Source organism: Rattus norvegicus, chromosome 1, assembly GCF_036323735.1.
Source record: "Rattus norvegicus strain BN/NHsdMcwi chromosome 1, GRCr8, whole genome shotgun sequence".
NCBI lineage: Eukaryota > Metazoa > Chordata > Mammalia > Rodentia > Muridae > Rattus > Rattus norvegicus.
The window spans coordinates 177,648,987-177,666,648 of NC_086019.1; the positions used below are offsets into that span (position 1 = coordinate 177,648,987).

General features: G+C 47.3%; 1 protein-coding gene across 1 annotated transcript in view; it reads left to right on the forward strand.

Annotated features, from left to right (window-relative positions):
- Spon1 (spondin 1) overlaps positions 1–13,703 on the forward strand; it is a 299,164-nt gene extending 285,461 nt beyond the window's left edge. The window contains exons 8-16 of the mRNA NM_172067.2: positions 2,794–2,995; positions 4,568–4,708; positions 5,243–5,318; positions 6,250–6,432; positions 6,647–6,817; positions 6,924–7,091; positions 7,889–8,053; positions 9,791–10,054; positions 12,159–13,703. Of these exons, the coding sequence (NP_742064.2) occupies positions 2,794–2,995; positions 4,568–4,708; positions 5,243–5,318; positions 6,250–6,432; positions 6,647–6,817; positions 6,924–7,091; positions 7,889–8,053; positions 9,791–10,054; positions 12,159–12,322 (1,534 nt within the window). The 3' untranslated portion in view covers positions 12,323–13,703. The remainder of the gene's footprint in view (positions 1–2,793; positions 2,996–4,567; positions 4,709–5,242; positions 5,319–6,249; positions 6,433–6,646; positions 6,818–6,923; positions 7,092–7,888; positions 8,054–9,790; positions 10,055–12,158) is intronic.
- Positions 13,704–17,662: the final 3,959 nt, after the last annotated feature.

Sequence of the window (17,662 nt, forward strand, 5' to 3'; positions counted from 1 at the left end):
GATGAGCCTATGGGGGCTATTCTTGTTCATCATACACAGGTGGGTAGTCTTGAAACCCAAATGGCGAGCAGGATTTTCGGGACCTAGAGACAATAAGATCAGTTCACTCACCACACATGTATTCAGTCAGCCCACCGGGGTCTTCCTAAAGATAACTTTGCACAATGTTTCATTAATTTCTAAAATTAGCATACAAAATTCCATTACAGGATTTTCATGTAAATGTGTCACGGTTTGTTCAAATTCATCCCACTCCATCATCAACTGCCCCAGTGTTCCTTGCCCACCTCTGGCTGGTCCCCCGCAGCCCTGGCCTTCTGTTTTCATGCCACGTGGAGAACTCCTTCCTCTTCCCTTTCACTTAAAATTCCCTCCTCTTTCCTCATGATCCCTTTTCTAATTCCATGACCTACACACACACACACACACACACACACACACACACACACACACACACACCACCAGAGCACACATCAGTATATAATGTTTAAAAGATTCCACGGATGAGAGAAAAACTGCAGCGTTTGTGACTTTGGCTTATTTTGTTTAACATACTGCGCTCTGGTTCGGTCCATTTTCCTGCAAATGTCACGGCTTCATTTTCCTTACAGATGACTAAACCTCTGTGTATATATAGCAGTTACTGGTTCCTCTGTTGATGGACATCTAGACTGGTTCCGTTCACTGGCTATTATACCTTTTCTAAGAATTTTGTACATGCAAATATTTGGTGATTTTTCTGAGTTTTCTGCCTGTGGCATTGCATCAGCACCCAAGCTGCTTAGGATTTTGGAGCGTTCCAGCTTTGAGGATTTCAGAATAAAGATCTAAAGATGTTAAACTGGTGATTATAATTATAGCAGAGGTGTCAGGCACTGGATTATGCCCAGTGTGCAGGATAGCGGCTTAATCACTCACTATAACCGTCTGATACAGTCACGTGATGCCTATCTCAATGGGTTCTGAGTCTGGAGAGACGCTGTGCAAGCAAGAGAACCTGAGCTCAGATTCTCCAGATCCCATGTACAAGCTGGGCATGGCTGTGTGTGCCCGGAAGCCCCATTTTGGGGATGCAGAACGGGTGGATCCTGGGAGCTCACTAGCCAGTGACTTGAGTCAAAATGGTGAGCTTCGGGTTGAATGAGAGATGCTATCAAACTATAAGGTGGAGAATTATAGAGAAAGACATGGCAGAGGTACATGCATCCACAGATATGTGTGCATACACATCACACACAAAAATAGGTAGAGAGGTAGGTGGGGGAGTGGGGTGAGGGTTGGGGGTGGATGGATGAACGGACAGATGGATAATTTTTAAGTGATTACAATATTCAGACAAAGAAGTCTGAGTTTGCGCAAGGCCACACAGTTCTATGGGATGATGTCAGGGCCTTCACCACGTTTTCTTCCCTTCTGTTTATTGGTTGGCTTCATGTCTGCCAAGAGCCAATGATCTAATTCTGTGGGTCCCACCAGGTCTGGAGTCATCATTTTCTGGGTCAGGTGAGGGTAGGCAGAAGCAGCAGATCTCTACAGGGTCTCTCAAAACAGCTACGGCTGACCGGCTACCAGATGGCATGAACAGACCAGTTGGTGAGTAGCCAAGGATTCCCCACAGCTAGCAGCCTGAGGCTCTAGTCATGCCAAGCTGCCTTTAAACCTTGGCACCTGCTACCCATGCTCGTTAGTCTCTATGCACTTTCATTTCCTCGAGACAAGACAGGGCCATAATTTTACTCCCACAGGGTCACCATGGAGGAAAAATGGGATAGACTTAGTCTGTCGCCTAGAATGTGCTAAGAGAATGTGACTCGTCCTCCTCAGTCCCTTCAGTGAACCACCTCCACCATCTCTTGCAATGCAGTCTCTCCTGAGACCTTGCAACCTGAGAAGGTGGCGGCTGAAGAGCTATTCCTGGTACCTCGAGTCTGGAGACATGGTTTCCAGCAGCTGAAACATTCAGCCAAAGGTGCCTTGCTTGCCAACTCAACTGATAACCAGGGCAACCAGATGGGTATCCCCAGATGCCAGGCAGGGTCTCACCTTAGCTGGTCTCTTAAGGGAAACAGACAAAATGCATGGGAAGACCTCACCGCAATGGCACTCTGGAGATCTCAGTTGAGTGGACAGGAGGAGAACCTAGGAGTTGATGTTGGAAAGAACCTTGTCTTCGAACACATGTTTGCGTGGGTCATTGTCTCTGTTCTATTCTGCCCCTTAACACTGTGACTTTGGACAGGTTCCATGACCGTCTTGAAGTCAGAATCAATAATCCTTACCTTAGTTCTTAGTAAGGATGAAATGAAGGTATGTCTTGGGACCTTGGTGACCAGCTAATTGTAAAGTTCATCTCACATCCCACGTGGCTGGACACCCACGCTCACATACACACACACCAGAGGTATTTGTTCTTCCCTTCACATGTATGTACTGAGTACTCTGTGCTAGATGCTGTTCTATACACAGGAAATAAAGCTGTGTACGCAACACACACAGAAACCTGATTTCCCAGGGCTTTACAGTACAAGGAAGTGATGAGTCGGTCCACACCTGGGCAAGTAAATCAACCAAGGAAATGCTGTAGATGTTTTCTAAATGGACAGAGTGAGAGTGATGCTGTTCTCTCCATCTTGGTCCACCAGGGAGGCTCAGAAACACAAGGATAAACCAAGGATGCTTGGAAATCCGCCTTCTCCCGGTCCCTCCCCATTTCTAGCCATGGCCAAGCCATCCAGCCCCACCTAGTGTGTGCAGCCTATCCCAAATGTGACCGCCTCTTTATTTGGTCTCTAGGAGAGCAGCACCCTCAGCCGAATTCTCAGTGGACAGGACACGCCACTTGATGTCCTTCCTAACCATGATGGGCCCCAGTCCTGACTGGAACGTGGGCCTATCTGCAGAGGATCTGTGCACCAAGGAGTGTGGCTGGGTCCAGAAAGTGGTGCAGGACCTAATTCCCTGGGATGCTGGCACGGACAGCGGGGTGACCTACGAGGTAGGTGTGTGCCCACGGCAGAAGGCAGACTCCCTTAGCAACCCTTCCTGGTCTGCCCTATTCTCGGTGTCCTGGCCACAAAGATGGGTGTGACTCAGGTATATCCTAGAAGTCCCTCATCTAGTGGCATGGCCAGCATTGTCCTATGTACCAACTGCATAGCTGGTACTGAAGCTATCACAAGGCCTAAGAAGTAGCTAAGTGGTTAAGAGCACTTGGTGGTGGAGAGGAGTAATTCAGCTCCCAGCCCCTGTAGGCAACTAACAAACATCTGTAACTCTGGTTATAACTGGAGGATCTAACGCCCTCTCCTAACTGGGTACCGGGCACACAAGTGCTGTACATACATGCATATGGGCAAAAAAAACCCCACAAAAACCAAAAACCTTAAACATGTAAAATAAGTAAGTACTTTTAAAAAGATATTTTTAAATAACTTTTTTAAAATCTGGAGCCATCAGAAAACCAGTAGGAGATGGGTAGGGAGAGAGTGAAGTCAGTGAAGTTCTTGCCAGGTAAGCAGGAGGAGCTGAGTCAGTACCCCATTACCTAGGTACAACATCAGACATGATAGCATTAGATTGTGAACCCAGTGCCCAGAGAGGGATACAGACTGAGCCCGGAGCCTGCTTGCCAACAGCATGACCCTACCCTGCAAGTCCCACACCATGGAGAGACCCTGTTTCAAAAAGCAGGATGGAGAGTCCCTGAAGAATGACACCGAAGATGACCTCTGGCCTCCACACACATGTACCCATGTGCCTGGACTCCATGTGCACTTACATTCACACCCAAAAGGAAGGAAATGAGAGAGAGAGAGAGAGAGAGAGAGAGAGAGAGAGAGAGAGAGAGATCACTCAGCACCCTGTCATTTTCTAGGGCAAACCTGATTCCCTGATGTTTAAATGTTTCTGTTTACTTGCTATGCTGTTGGTGGGTTTGGAGGTTTGCGTAGAACCCAGGAGGAGCACTCCACCACTAAGCTACATTTCCAGCCGTTGTTTGGCTGTTCTGCCTTCGACACGTTGTCACTATGGAGCCCCGAGCAGCACCAGACTCACCATGCCCCACAGGTGTGCTAGAGTGCCTCACTCGTAAATAGTTTTTCAAGCCTGCCACACTTCGTCCTGTCATAGTCTGGGGCCGCCTTCCCACAGCAGTGGCTGAGCTGCTTAGTCGTCAGAGGCGGTGTGACTCACATCTGACCCAACACGAGAACAGTTTGCTGCCAGGTCCAGCAGAAAACGCCTTGGATTCAGGTCAAGCTGGCTCAGCCATTTCTAAGCTTGGATGACCTCTTTGGAACTTGGCTCCTCCAGCTGGGCACAAACTTTCGGTGCATGTGGAAGACTCTAAGCTAGGTTTATGGATTTCTAAGCACAGGATCTGCACAAGTGGAATGCCGTAAATACAGTTACATTTTACAAATTCCAACCAGAGCAACGCTCCATGTTTGATCCCTGGAACAAATACACACGCAGACATGCATGCAAGGCCCTGTTTTTGTTCAATGACTAATTGCTCTGAAGTTTTCATATTGTGTTTCCCATGCTGTCTGTTTTATTCCTGCAGTCACCAAACAAGCCCACAATTCCTCAGGAAAAAATCCGACCCCTGACTAGTCTGGACCATCCTCAGAGTCCTTTCTATGACCCGGAAGGTGGGTCCATCACACAAGTGGCCAGAGTCGTCATCGAGAGAATTGCCCGGAAGGTACCATAAGGAGGGATAATATGCCTATACACCTTTCTAGAATCATTGGGGTCTCTGGCAGGAAGCACCTCTGGATATGAAATTTCTGGGCCTCCTGAGGGTTCAAGTATAAAAATTATCCTTTTAGGTATAAATTAGTAAAAGCAACTCAGAGTGAAGCCAGGATCAAATGAATGATTTGATCAAGTTTATCATGAGTTCTACAGTCAATTGCTAATGTCTGCCATGTTCAGGATATCTGTTTAGTTGTTGCTTTTGTTTTTTCTTGCATTTCTTTTCATTTAAGGTGTAAATGTTGGCTCAGAAATCTGCCCTTGCAGGGTTTTGTGCCAAGCAAGGATTAGATTTACCCATTTTACCTCTCCCTTGCCCATCCTCCTTTCTTTTTTTTTTTTTTTTTTTTTTGGTTCTTTTTTTCGGAGCTGGGGACCGAACCCAGGGCCTTGCGCTTCCTAGGTAAGCGCTCTACCACTGAGCTAAATCCCCAGCCCCCCATCCTCCTTTCTTAAAGTACCTTCTCCATTTCTCTTGCAGGGAGAACAATGCAACATTGTACCTGACAATGTGGATGATATTGTAGCCGACCTGGCTCCAGAAGAGAAAGATGAAGGTATGTTGTTCTCCTTTGTTGTAGGTGGCAACACAAAGTGACATGACCAGTAAGTAGCCTCTGACATGGTCTTTGAAACAACCAGGACTGGGAGGAGGGGAAGGGAGGGGGGGGTGTCCGTATATTAGCACGTGTTTAGCATGGACCAAGCCCTGGTTTCTATCCCCAGCACCCTAGCCAAAGAAAAAGACTAAACTCCAAGGCCAACACTGGGCACTGAGTATCAGACACCTGGTGAAGGAGTGACATTTGAATGAGTACTTAACATTAGCTGTCTGTCATGGCTGTGAAGATGACATTTGGTAGTTGTCATAGCATCCAGATCCCTGGCTGCTTTGATGTTTGTTCTGCCTTGACAGTTCATTTACCCCTCATGGAGGACAGGAGTCCAGACACTACAGACAGGAGAGAGAAGCAGAGCCTTGGTTTGAATTTAAGTTTCCCCACAGACCCTAGACTTTCTGTTACTGTCCGGAACCCTGACAAGCTATCTTTCCTACCTGTCTTCCCTTGACTAAGAAATGTTCACAGCAGAGAAAATGAGGATTAGTAGGCTCAATTAAGTCAGATTCTTAAGGATGCCAGCACAGGGCAGGTGCTCAGTGAATGGACACCAGTCGGTGGAGCCAAGGGAAAAATTAAGTTGCAGGAAAGCTGTGAGCTTTCTAAAGCTGTCTATGAAGTGTGTACATGCCTGGAAACATGTCTGCCCAGGGCAGGGCAGTGACGAGAAGATGTGCATATGCAAACGGCTCTTACAGGAAGAGAACGGTCGCTGTTCATTAGATATTTACCAGCAGGATGTTAGAGCATCGTTTTCAAAGGAAAAGGACGTCTGCTTCCGTCCCTGAACACAGATGAGACTCCATGCAGAGAGCCAGACATAACCTCCACAGGCTCCCAGGGAGAACATGTCAAATACTCTTTCCAGATGACACCCCTGAAACCTGCATCTACTCCAACTGGTCCCCATGGTCGGCCTGCAGCTCTTCCACTTGTGAAAAGGGTAAGAGGATGCGGCAACGCATGCTGAAGGCACAGCTGGACCTCAGTGTCCCCTGTCCTGACACCCAGGACTTCCAGCCCTGCATGGGCCCCGGCTGCAGCGATGAAGGTAAGGGGACCATCCAGGCCAGCTGGAGAAGACTGGGGAGGGAGGGCTTCCTGGCAACACGTCTCCCTTACACCCTTTTAGAATGGCATCATTGTCAATAAAGTTCAACCAGAATGGGTGCCTTCTACGATATCTTGAGGGCTCGGAACACATGGCCTATCTACTGACCCCAGGTTCTTTCCTGCCCCTCCTGAGCATGTTCGGTGTGTTACAGATGGCTCCACCTGTACCATGTCGGAGTGGATCACCTGGTCACCCTGCAGTGTCTCGTGTGGCATGGGTATGAGGTCCCGGGAGAGGTACGTGAAGCAGTTCCCGGAAGACGGCTCGGTGTGCATGCTGCCCACGGAAGAGACAGAGAAGTGCACGGTCAACGAGGAGTGCTGTGAGTGGGGGGTGCCCCGTAGGTGGGTGGGGCAAGCTGTAGGTGGGTGGGGCAAGCAGGTGGATCCCAGCACCAGCCTCACAACTCCAACGTCTGGACTCCCTAGCTCCTAGCAGCTGCCTGGTGACTGAGTGGGGTGAGTGGGATGACTGCAGCGCCACCTGTGGAATGGGCATGAAGAAGCGGCACCGCATGGTCAAGATGAGCCCCGCGGACGGCTCCATGTGCAAGGCGGAGACTTCGCAGGCGGAGAAATGCATGATGCCTGAGTGCCGTGAGTGGGTATGGGGAGGGCTTTGGGAAGGGAGCCTCACATTGGTGGCTTCTGGATAGAATTCACCTGTGTTCCATAGAAGCAACTTCCTTGAGACAATAGAAAAGGACGGTAAATTTAGAAAAGAAAGATATCATGGCCAAGTCTAATCCATTCCTGGTCTTTTGTGTGTGGGGTTGATAACAGGGTCTTATTGTGAAGCCCTGACTAGCCTGGAACTCTCTATGTAAACCAGGCTTGCCTTGAACTCACAGAGATCTACCTGCCTCTGCCACCCAAGTACTAAGACTAAAAGCGTGCACCACTGTACGCAGCACACTCCTACTTTACAATGGCCATATTAGTTGTAATAAGGCACAACGCTGGCCACTCTGTGCACTAAGGAATATCGACATGCACACAGGCACACACACCTTCCAGGGATTTCAGTTCACACCAGCAACACTGCAGCACTGAGCTAATCTGTGTCTGAGGTGTTCTTTAGTGAGGCCCTATTAAATCTACAGTGACTATAATTAAATTTAGTGATCCCATTCAATCAGTGGTATCTCTGTTGAGAACTTGCGCTCTACTGCACTGACCTCCAGGTCATGACCAATGGCTGGGCCACAGGAGATGCAGAAGTGTAACAAGCACAGTCTGCGGAGAGCCACTTCCTACTCTAAGCTGTTCACTCTGAACCCAGGGTCCAATTCCATTCTATCACAGTGACCAGTGCTGATGGGGGTATTGTAGGGCCAAGATCAAACCCAACAAAAGGTACCTGTTCTCAGTGCCAAACTTGGCTCTTGACCTAGATACCATCCCGTGCTTGCTGTCTCCTTGGTCCGAGTGGAGCGACTGTAGCGTGACCTGTGGGAAGGGCATGCGGACGCGCCAGCGGATGCTCAAGTCTCTGGCAGAGCTGGGGGACTGTAATGAGGATCTGGAGCAGGCGGAGAAGTGTATGCTGCCAGAGTGCCGTAAGTCCCGGTTATGAAGTTCACCGTTCCCTCCTCCAAAGTCGCTTGGTTGAGTGAGCCCCTAACCGCTCTCTGCTAATACTGCCAGATAAGAAGATGGCTAGGTGGATAAATCGTTCTGCGTGCAAGCGTGAGGAACAGAGTTTGGCTCTCCAGAACCCACATAAAAGCCTGGGGCAAGCTGGCTACCATCAGTGATCTCTGGGTTCAGCCTTTTTTCAGTAAATACAGTGGAGAACACGGGAGGAAAGTACTAGAAATCATCTCCAAGCTTAGAGATGTCTGGGCTTACACATACACATGCAAAAGGATATATACTGCTAGATCCTATAGTGAAACTAATCTTTCAGAGAGTGGAGTTTGGATCTGTGTTAGCAGAAAGTCTCAATGATATCGTCAGCAAAACACACACAGTGACTGAAGTCTGAATGGGAGACTGATTAAATATGTAGCCCAAGTCAACCATCCTGTCCCCGTGATCACTTTATTCACCCTTGAGCTGAGGCTGCCCATTAAATCAGTGACACCAACAGACCGGTAAGAAAGAAGAGAGGAAAAACAAAAGAAAAAAGGAAAGGCCAGGTTCTCAAACACAGTGCCCAAATCTCCCTCTGAAATCTGTGTAGTCACGTGCCAATAGTGCTTCCTTGTTCCTTGGTTCCCAGGTCCTTATAGCAGCAAAACTTTCTAAGCTACTCTAAGGACTAAAAGGAGCTACTGGCACCAAGTGTGAGCAGGTGCAAGCCCCAGCCAATGAACTCAGTAGCCTGGGGCTTCTACTAACCATGGTTAGCTCACAGCTACTTCGATGACTGGACTCTAGAGCCTTTACCAAATGGTGACAAGTCACCAATTCAAATAAATCTTTATATCCATAGAGTCCATCACAGGGGATCAGGAAATGAACATCTGCAGGGCACTGCTGGAAACAAACAGCTCATTTAAGCCTTGTAACCTAATTCAAAAACTATCATTATCCCCATTTGGCAGACAAGCTCCCTCAGGGAAAGAGGCTGGAAAATGCTTAAGAGTGAGGACTGGTCCAGGCTTTACAGAAACAGGGAACAGTGTAGAATTATTTGCCTTCTTGGACACACTCTGAAAAACCAGACCAAAATGCTATCTCCCCCTGCATTGTGAGGCGCTGGCTTTTAAGAATTTGCTACCATAAAACACCCCCTTCTCTTGATCCCTTGTGGAATTTCCTATCTCAGGCTCCAGTGTGCTTCACACAGATCACCATATGCAGGATGCAGAGTTAAGAAAAGCTGCTTAGGTTTGAGAAAAGTCCTAGGTGTGGGCCCTGTAGGCAACCACCTGCTATCTTGTTCCCTCCAAAGTAGATGGCCATTCTCTGAAGACCACACTAGGGCTTCCCTGAGGAAACCTAGAGTCATTGAGACTGGGAGTATGGAGGCAGGCTGGTCAGTGCCACTAGCTGATATGACTATTCCAGAAAGACACAGGCAGGCCAAGGTGCTATGAGAACACCTTCAAAGTTCCCCATCACTTTCTCCAGTCATACGGGAGTCAGAATGGGAAGAGAGTGGGTCATGACATAGCACCAATCTTGCCCCTACTACTGCTTACTACATGGTCTGAATAACACCCCTGCTGCTAGAGACCAGTTCCTCCTGGAAAATGGTTTATTGCTCTTGGCAGCCTGGCTGAGATGGCCAAAGGTGGACTATTTTGTTTCAGACATAGATATACTCACACCTGTCTGTATCTTGCCAGCCATTGACTGCGAACTCAGCGAGTGGTCCCAGTGGTCTGAATGTAACAAGTCCTGTGGGAAAGGTCACATGATTCGAACCCGGACAATCCAAATGGAACCTCAGTTTGGAGGTGCACCCTGCCCAGAGACTGTGCAACGCAAGAAGTGCCGTGCCCGGAAATGCCTTCGCAGCCCATCGATCCAGAAGCTGCGCTGGAGGGAGGCCCGAGAGAGCAGGAGGAGTGAGCAGCTGAGGGAAGAGTCAGATGGAGAGCAGTTCCCAGGTACTCTTCCCTAGGAGACTGTGCCGGCCTCCAGGACATGTGGGACGGCTCTGGGCTCAGGGAGAAGAGAAAGGGACTTGGACTATTCAGACTGAAGTTTCGATTCCCAAATACTAAGAAAGCATAATTTATAAGAAATTGGGTTAATACTTGTAGCAAAAAAGGTTAGAGATGTTAATTGGCTGTCAAAATCAGTTTTCTAGCAAAGAGCCACTAGAAATTGTAGTTATTTCTTTCCGTTTGCAAAACACCTTGCTCACAGTCAGCTATGACAAACCAACCCCATTTGCAAAAAGGGAAATGATGGCACAGATGTGTTGAGGGGAGCCTCGTTGTTTAGGGAAATTTCTTAACTCTTCAGATCAAATCATTCCATCGAGAGTTGGCTGAGACAAGACCGCCCTGGCCTTGTGGCTTCTTGGTTTAATGCTAACCTCAAAGCTTAGTACTTAGATTTTTATTTCTTCAAATTAATATGGACCCAGGTTGCCACATAAGCAGTTAACACTCCAACAGTTACGTGTCTGTAACTCCAGTTACAGGGTATCTGACTCCCTCACACAGACATACATGCCAACTCACAATAAACAAATAGATAGGAAAACATGACTTAGAAGAAATAAGATCAGCATCCATGGCTGGAGAGATGGCTCTTCAAAGGACCCAGGAAAGGACCAGGTACAGCTCCCAGCAGCAGACGCTCACAACATGGTAGCTCACAGCATCCCAGGGGATTTGATGCCTCCTGAACTTGACAGGCAAAACACCACACACACACACACACACACACACACACACACACACACACACACACACACACACACCAAAGAAATTTAAATAATAATCCTTACACGGAATGATGAGTTAAGATAATCCAATGCTTACGCACTGGGCACAGACCATTAAGTGGTCCTGGCATTCACTGAGGGCAAAGAAGGGCAGCCATAGAAAAGTGAAAGCCACCTGACTCTTCTTTAAGACAGTCCATCTGGCCATGGTGCATGCCTTTAACCCCAGCACTCGGGAGGCAGAGGCCAGCCTGGTGGTCTACAGAGCTAATTCAAGGACACACACACACACACACACACACACACACACACACACACACACACACACACACTCTGTATAAGGAAAATAAAACAAAAATAAAAAGACAGTTCATTCTTTGGCATAGGGATGGCCTGAGTTGACAGATCCTTTCCTTCGGGAGTGTTCATAAACCAAGATGTCTGGCTGGCAGGCAGGCAGGCAGGCAGGCAGGCAGGCAGGCAGGCAGGCAGGCAGGCAGACAGGCATCAGTTCGTACTAGTTAAAGGCTTTGTGCTCAGCAGTTTCTCCAGCAAACTCCGCTGTGTTGGGGCAAACAGGTACCTAATAATAGCCATGAGCATCTGTGTTTAAAGGAGAGATAGATATATGGAGAGCTATGACAAGTGCAAACGTGCAAACAGGAGACTTCATCTATGGGGGTCAGAGGAGGTTCTGAGGAAAACTTGTCCATGTTTCAGAGGAAGAAAAGAATTGTTTTTCTTAGTATTGGGTGGACTAAAAACTGAGGCAGGGAGGCTAATGAGGTGGTTCAGTGCCCATGGCTGGTCACTGCTTACAAGTTAGTGCTTTAAACAAACCTTTATTAGCATGATCCCAAAGCCCAGAGGCAAGCTGGCCTGGGTTCACTCTTCTGAGGTTTAGCCAGGTTAAACTCAGTCTCATTTGTGCAACCACAATGAGTTGGGCTGGCACAGCACCCCAGCCTCACCCGCTTTCCTGGGGCCTCTTTCCACAGGGCCTTTCCAGTGAGGTCACCCAGACATGCTCACACGCAACAGTGCTCTCAGGCATGGTGTCTGCTCACATCCCATCCACCAAACCAAGCCAAGGTTCAAAGGGGTGGGGAAACAGACTCTGCCCTTTGACAGGCAAAAAGATCCAGTACACTAATAGCTTTTGCAAATTGTCACACAGGAGCTAACAGTCCCTAATGAGGACAGCAGGCATTAATGAATTCAACACTCATTACACAGAGAAGCAGTGAAGGGCAAGACACCTCACTGAACTGCTGGATGTACTCTGCTGGCCTCACCGGGCGCTCTCTTACTTTCAGGCTGTCGGATGCGCCCGTGGACAGCCTGGTCAGAGTGCACCAAACTGTGCGGAGGTGGGATCCAAGAACGCTACATGACTGTGAAGAAGAGGTTCAAAAGCTCCCAGTTTACCAGCTGCAAAGACAAGAAGGAGATCAGAGCGTGCAACGTGCACCCTTGTTAGTAGGGGTTCAACTCCCCAGGGCTGCATTCCAGATTCTAGTCACCAATGGTTGGGTGGTGTATTTGCTTGTTTAAGATGATTTAAATTGTGTCCACTAGTTTTCATTTTTACGGTGTGGTTTGCCCAATAGTCTTATGGAGGCCGAGGGACATCTTGTCTGAATACTTCTTGGTGAGTACAGGCCAAGCGGGGCATCTTGTCCCCAGGCGCCATCTTCCTGCACTGAGTTGAGTAGTGTTGGTTCACCTTGTACTAAACTGAATCGTGTCCCTCTGGAGCATCCCCCTGGTCAAGCAGGGTGGAGACTTTGGCCATCCACAAGGAGAAGCAACCAGGATGCAGCATGCGGGAGACACAGCCATTAATTGCAAAGGACAGATCCTCCTCTCTCACCTTTGGCCTGCTCACTCTTACAGAAACCTGTTTGTCCGCCTCCTTTTTTATTTAGCACAACTCCAGGCATCTTGGTAAGTCTCCAGGGTCATGGGTTCTTCGGTGCCCTGAAGGAGAAGCCCTGAGGTGAGGTGGCATTTGTTACAAACCTCCCAATACTGCTTTACTGGCATCACAAGGTCAGCAGGTGATGATGGCTACTTCATTTCATTGTGAGCCGTGATTTCCGTTGAGTTTTGATTGTTGGTGCCATAAATGTCCTAGGATGCTGGACGGACACATCAGCCTTGTCAGCAGATCCTTCTTTGAGCCAATGTAGACAGTAAGCTGGGCACTGGTTCCAAAGCCAACTTAAAATCTTCCTACACATATCCAGACCTTTTAGGTTGCCCAAACTTCCTTAGAATAAAGCATTTTAGCTCTGAGAACTACTTGATAAGTCTGCCAGGAAGCCCCCAAGTCAATTCTTCAACAAAAATACTATCTTCCCTACTTAATTTTTTTTAAGTCATGATATTTTATAGTTAGAGGAGAGAGAGACAATCTATTCCCATGACTAAGACACAAACCTACAAGAAAGGGTTACTCAGTCAAGCCTGTGCCTGACTTCTGGACCAGGCCCCTGATTTTCATGGATAGTCCAAAGGAAGGCCAGGGGTTCCCACTGACTTCCAAGCCATCAGCAGCACCCTAAACCCAGGAGTCAACAAATATTCAGAGCAAGAGGATGTTTATCTCAGCTATGAGCTCATTGGCAGGTTTGTACTCATGCATCTGTTAAAAGCACCACCACATCCTTTTGCAAGTCTGTTTATTACCGCTTCATCCAAATACATTTTGTGGTCAAGATGCACACAGTGCTATGAATACAGTACTTTAAGGATCTGCATTAAACACATCAGAATATTTCCTGCCACATCTATGTACAACCCCTGAATATGTATTTTTCCTTAACACAAGAGAGCCTGTTCAATTAAAAAAAAAAAAAACAAAACAAAACAAAAAAAAAAAAACCAACCACCTCACTGGGTCTGTCTTTGTTTTTAGGTTAATTAAGTGGTGGGAGGGCTGGGTCTTTTTCCAGTTGCTACTCAGTTCATTTGCAGTTAAAGATGGCGTTTCTGTCCCCCTAGATGGGCCGCTGGCATCACACCCTTGCTGTCTGGATTATTTCCAACACTATTTTTAGATGTTTTAATGAATTGCTTTCTCCTTCAAAGGAGTATAAAACAAAGAAATGAGAGGCTTGAATTTCCACCCTCCCCAAAAATGTTCTGCTAAAGGATCTGCCCTGCCCACTTCTGCAACATTCTCCAAGCAATCTTGGTGTTGACTTATTCTCACACCATGAAAATCAAGTTCCTTCAGATGGGGCAGACTTTGCTAGCGTCTTGTGTTTTAACCAGATCCCACTTGGGTATAATTTTAATCCGATTTGGGAGCCTTTTTGAAAAACCAGAAAACTGACTGATAGCCAAGAAGAGAAGGAGAATGCTTTCATCATGAATTGTAGTGCCCTGTTTGCAAGGGAAAATTTGTGAATGTCAAATTTTTCTTGCCAAAAGTCTTGCGTTAGGTGGTTGCTATTTCTCTGGCTAACCAATCATTTTGGGAATAAAGATTTTTCTTACTGTGAATGAAATCTGTTTGGACTCCCACTCTGGCTAGTAAGAACTTGCCACATAAAGAGAACTAGAGCCAGGCATGGTGGTGTGCACCTTTAATCTCAGCACTCAACCAAAGAAAATTACAATTGTGTGTGTGTGTGTGTGTGTGTGTGTGTGTGTGTGTGTGTGCGCGCGCGCGCGCTTTGTGTGTGTGTATCTCACATCAATCCCAAACCCGTTGTAATCTGGTCAAATACACATTGAAAGGAGTTCAGAGCTCTGTTTCCCAATCAGACATTGAGTCAATTTCCTATCACCATGCAACATGTTTGATCAGAGAGCAATCTGCTGTAGGTAATGAGACTAAAACCTGGGATCCTTCCCCACTAAAGTGAAAAACTTGAAAGACCTCGTGCTGCGCTTGCTTTGCCTTCAGCACACTCAAGGTCTGCAGGCCGCAGAACGGGCACACTTCCTTGCATGGCTTCGGCACTCTGGAAACCCATCACAACCCATCCATTGAGTCAACGCGTAAACATTCTCTCTGTCAAATTACCTCTGTGCTGTTTTCAGTAAGCCTCCATGTTTCAGACAGTAACAACTAAAACCAAAATCTTGGATCACACATGGTGGACACTGCATTAGAGAAACTAAAGAAACTATCCCGGGCCGGAAAATCTTGTTAAAGTCAGAAAACTCAAAGAGCTACCTTTGCGGCAATCTGACCTGGAGTTTTCAAAGCCTTGCTTTAGAAATCCTGTTACCTGGGGTTAAACTATGAAGAAGTAAAATATTTATACCCTAAAAAATGCATACTATTATCCAAACAAGATTAAAGCATAAATGTTTAATTCCTATTTAAAACTCCGAGTCAAGGAAGACAGCCATTTCTACCATGTTGCTGCTTGGCACCGTGGATTTCAACATCTCCATTCCTCTTGTTCACATTGCCCAGAGTAGACAGAATGGAAATAAATCCCCTTTGAAAAGTGATTGAAATGCGGTAACAAATTATAAATAGCTACGTGTTAATTAGCACAGGGCTAATTCTCCGATTTAGATCCTGTGAAAAATGAAAAGCAAAAATCTATATTAAAATGTCACATTTAAACGATGGTGCCTGCTTTCGAACCCCTATGGGCTCAGAGGTGATGTAGGTATCCCGGGACAGAAGGGTGAAGACAGTAATGGTGGCCCAGGGAATCTGGGTTGGCGCCTGAGCAGCTGTGACAGTAGCCCGGCCTGGGTGGTTCCTGCTGTTCTGGTGTAGGGACTGATCCCTTCCTTCTCACCTTCAGAGCTTATCCAGTGCACAAGCAGAGAGCAGTTCTCCCAGCAACCAGCGCTACACCACCTTCCCCTCACTGCTTCGAAAACCTCTAAGTGTGCACCTTTGTACTGACGAGAGCTGCATTTTGGGTCATCCGTAACTGAAAATGTCTCGACAAATAAAATTTACATGCATAATTTTAACAGTTATCATCAGAGCGCAATGCTATCTCGGGCTGTTTTCACTTAACATGCATGGTGTCTTCACATAAGATGGCATTCATTAACATCTCACGGTGCTCAAAATACCCCTCTCCAGCATACTGATTAGTAACACGCTCATATTTTAAGTCATTACACGCTTAGACAGTTCTCCTTTACCGAAAGTAATTTTTAAGCATTATGAGAAGGGTGGGGGCTGGTGAGATGGCTCCGTGGGTAAAGGCACTCAGTGCCAAGCCTGATGACCTGACTACAGTCCCCAGGATCCATATGGCAGGAGAGAAGCAAGGCACACAAGCAAGTTGTCCTCTGCCCTACACATCCTGCTGAGTGATCCTAAGCCAGAAGAACCAACCTAGCTAGGATGGCGGAAGGGTCACCTGGAAACCCTGCATTTCCTGCTGCTTGTGCAGGACACCGAGCTGCCTGAAGCAGGCCCTGCACTTCAGTCACATCCACAGAAGCTCCTACTAAGAAGCCTTTATAGTAACTTGACGTTGCAATGATATCCAGCAGGGTTGACTGCTTTCCTAGTTAATTTTCTTTTCACTGCACTTCGCATAAGTATATTGGTCCACAGCACTGGGGACTAAGAAGTTTTAAAATGGCCTTAAGCAGCTCGGAGAAACACTGAATGACCACTCTCAGCCATAGAACGCCTCCCTCCCCCAAGGCCTGCTATGTAAACCACTGTGGCCTTGAACTTGTGATATCATGATTCCCATGCCCCAGCCTCCGGAGTGTGAGAATTCCAGGCCTGCTCCACCCTATACAGCCAAATTGTAGACTTCTAACTCTCTTCTAACCAAGTATCCCAATTTAACAACTAACCCTAGGTTTGCATTACTACCTACTTTGACTGACTTGCTCTCACTATTCTTACAGCTTAACCCACTAAAGCAAAACTTCTGCCCATCACCCAGCTTTTGCCAAAGAACTTCCCCAAACAGCCCGCACTCAGCCTGCATTTCCTCATCTGCCAATCACACTGCAGCTCCTACCCAGTGTCCACAATCAAACAAACCTGCGGAAGTCTGACCGCTGCTGCCCCTCACTTGCCACACAGAGCTTCTTGCCATCCCTGGCCTGGGCTTCCTGGGACCAGGAAGATGGTTCCAAAGGAAAAATCTCTACCTTTGCGAGTGTGAAGGACTGAGTCTGAACCTCAGAGTTCAATCTCTGGAACCCAAATAAAAAGCCAGCGGTACTTATGTACGTCTGGAATCCCCAGCCCCCCCTACAGTGGGAAGGGAAGTGGAGGCAGAACAGCCCAGAAGCTCCTAAAACACCCAGAGACAGAAATGAGTCCCTGCCTCAACAAGGTGGGTTCATCCTCCTGCCTGGGCCAATTAGAAACTGAACTATGGTGGGTGGGTACTATTCATAATCCTAGGTCCTGGTTACTCAGGGGGTTGAACCAGGAGGATAACTTGAAGCCAGAAGACTAAGGACAGCCTGGACAAGATCAGGTCCTACCTCAAAAAAAGGAAGGTATGTGAGAGACTAATGTATAAAACAATGGTTCGTGGACAGTGAACCCAGAGTGAGTCTTAATGCTGCCTGGCTTTCAGCCTAAAGCAATATTCCTGGTTACAGAGGAAGGTCCGGGAGATCCCAGGCAGGGCACAGATGTTTCCTTGAACCGAAATGACCAAGGCACAAGGAACCTTTGAAGCAGCTTGAAGTTGCTGTAGAATGTTCTGAAATGTTTCAAAAGGACTGTGGGGGTGGAGGGAAAGAAGGATTTGGGAACCACGCACAGGGTAAAGAGTCTTTACCAAATATTAAATGTATGTTTAGATGAAGTGAACTTTGGTCAGGGAACGAACCATGAGCTGAGCCAAGCTTA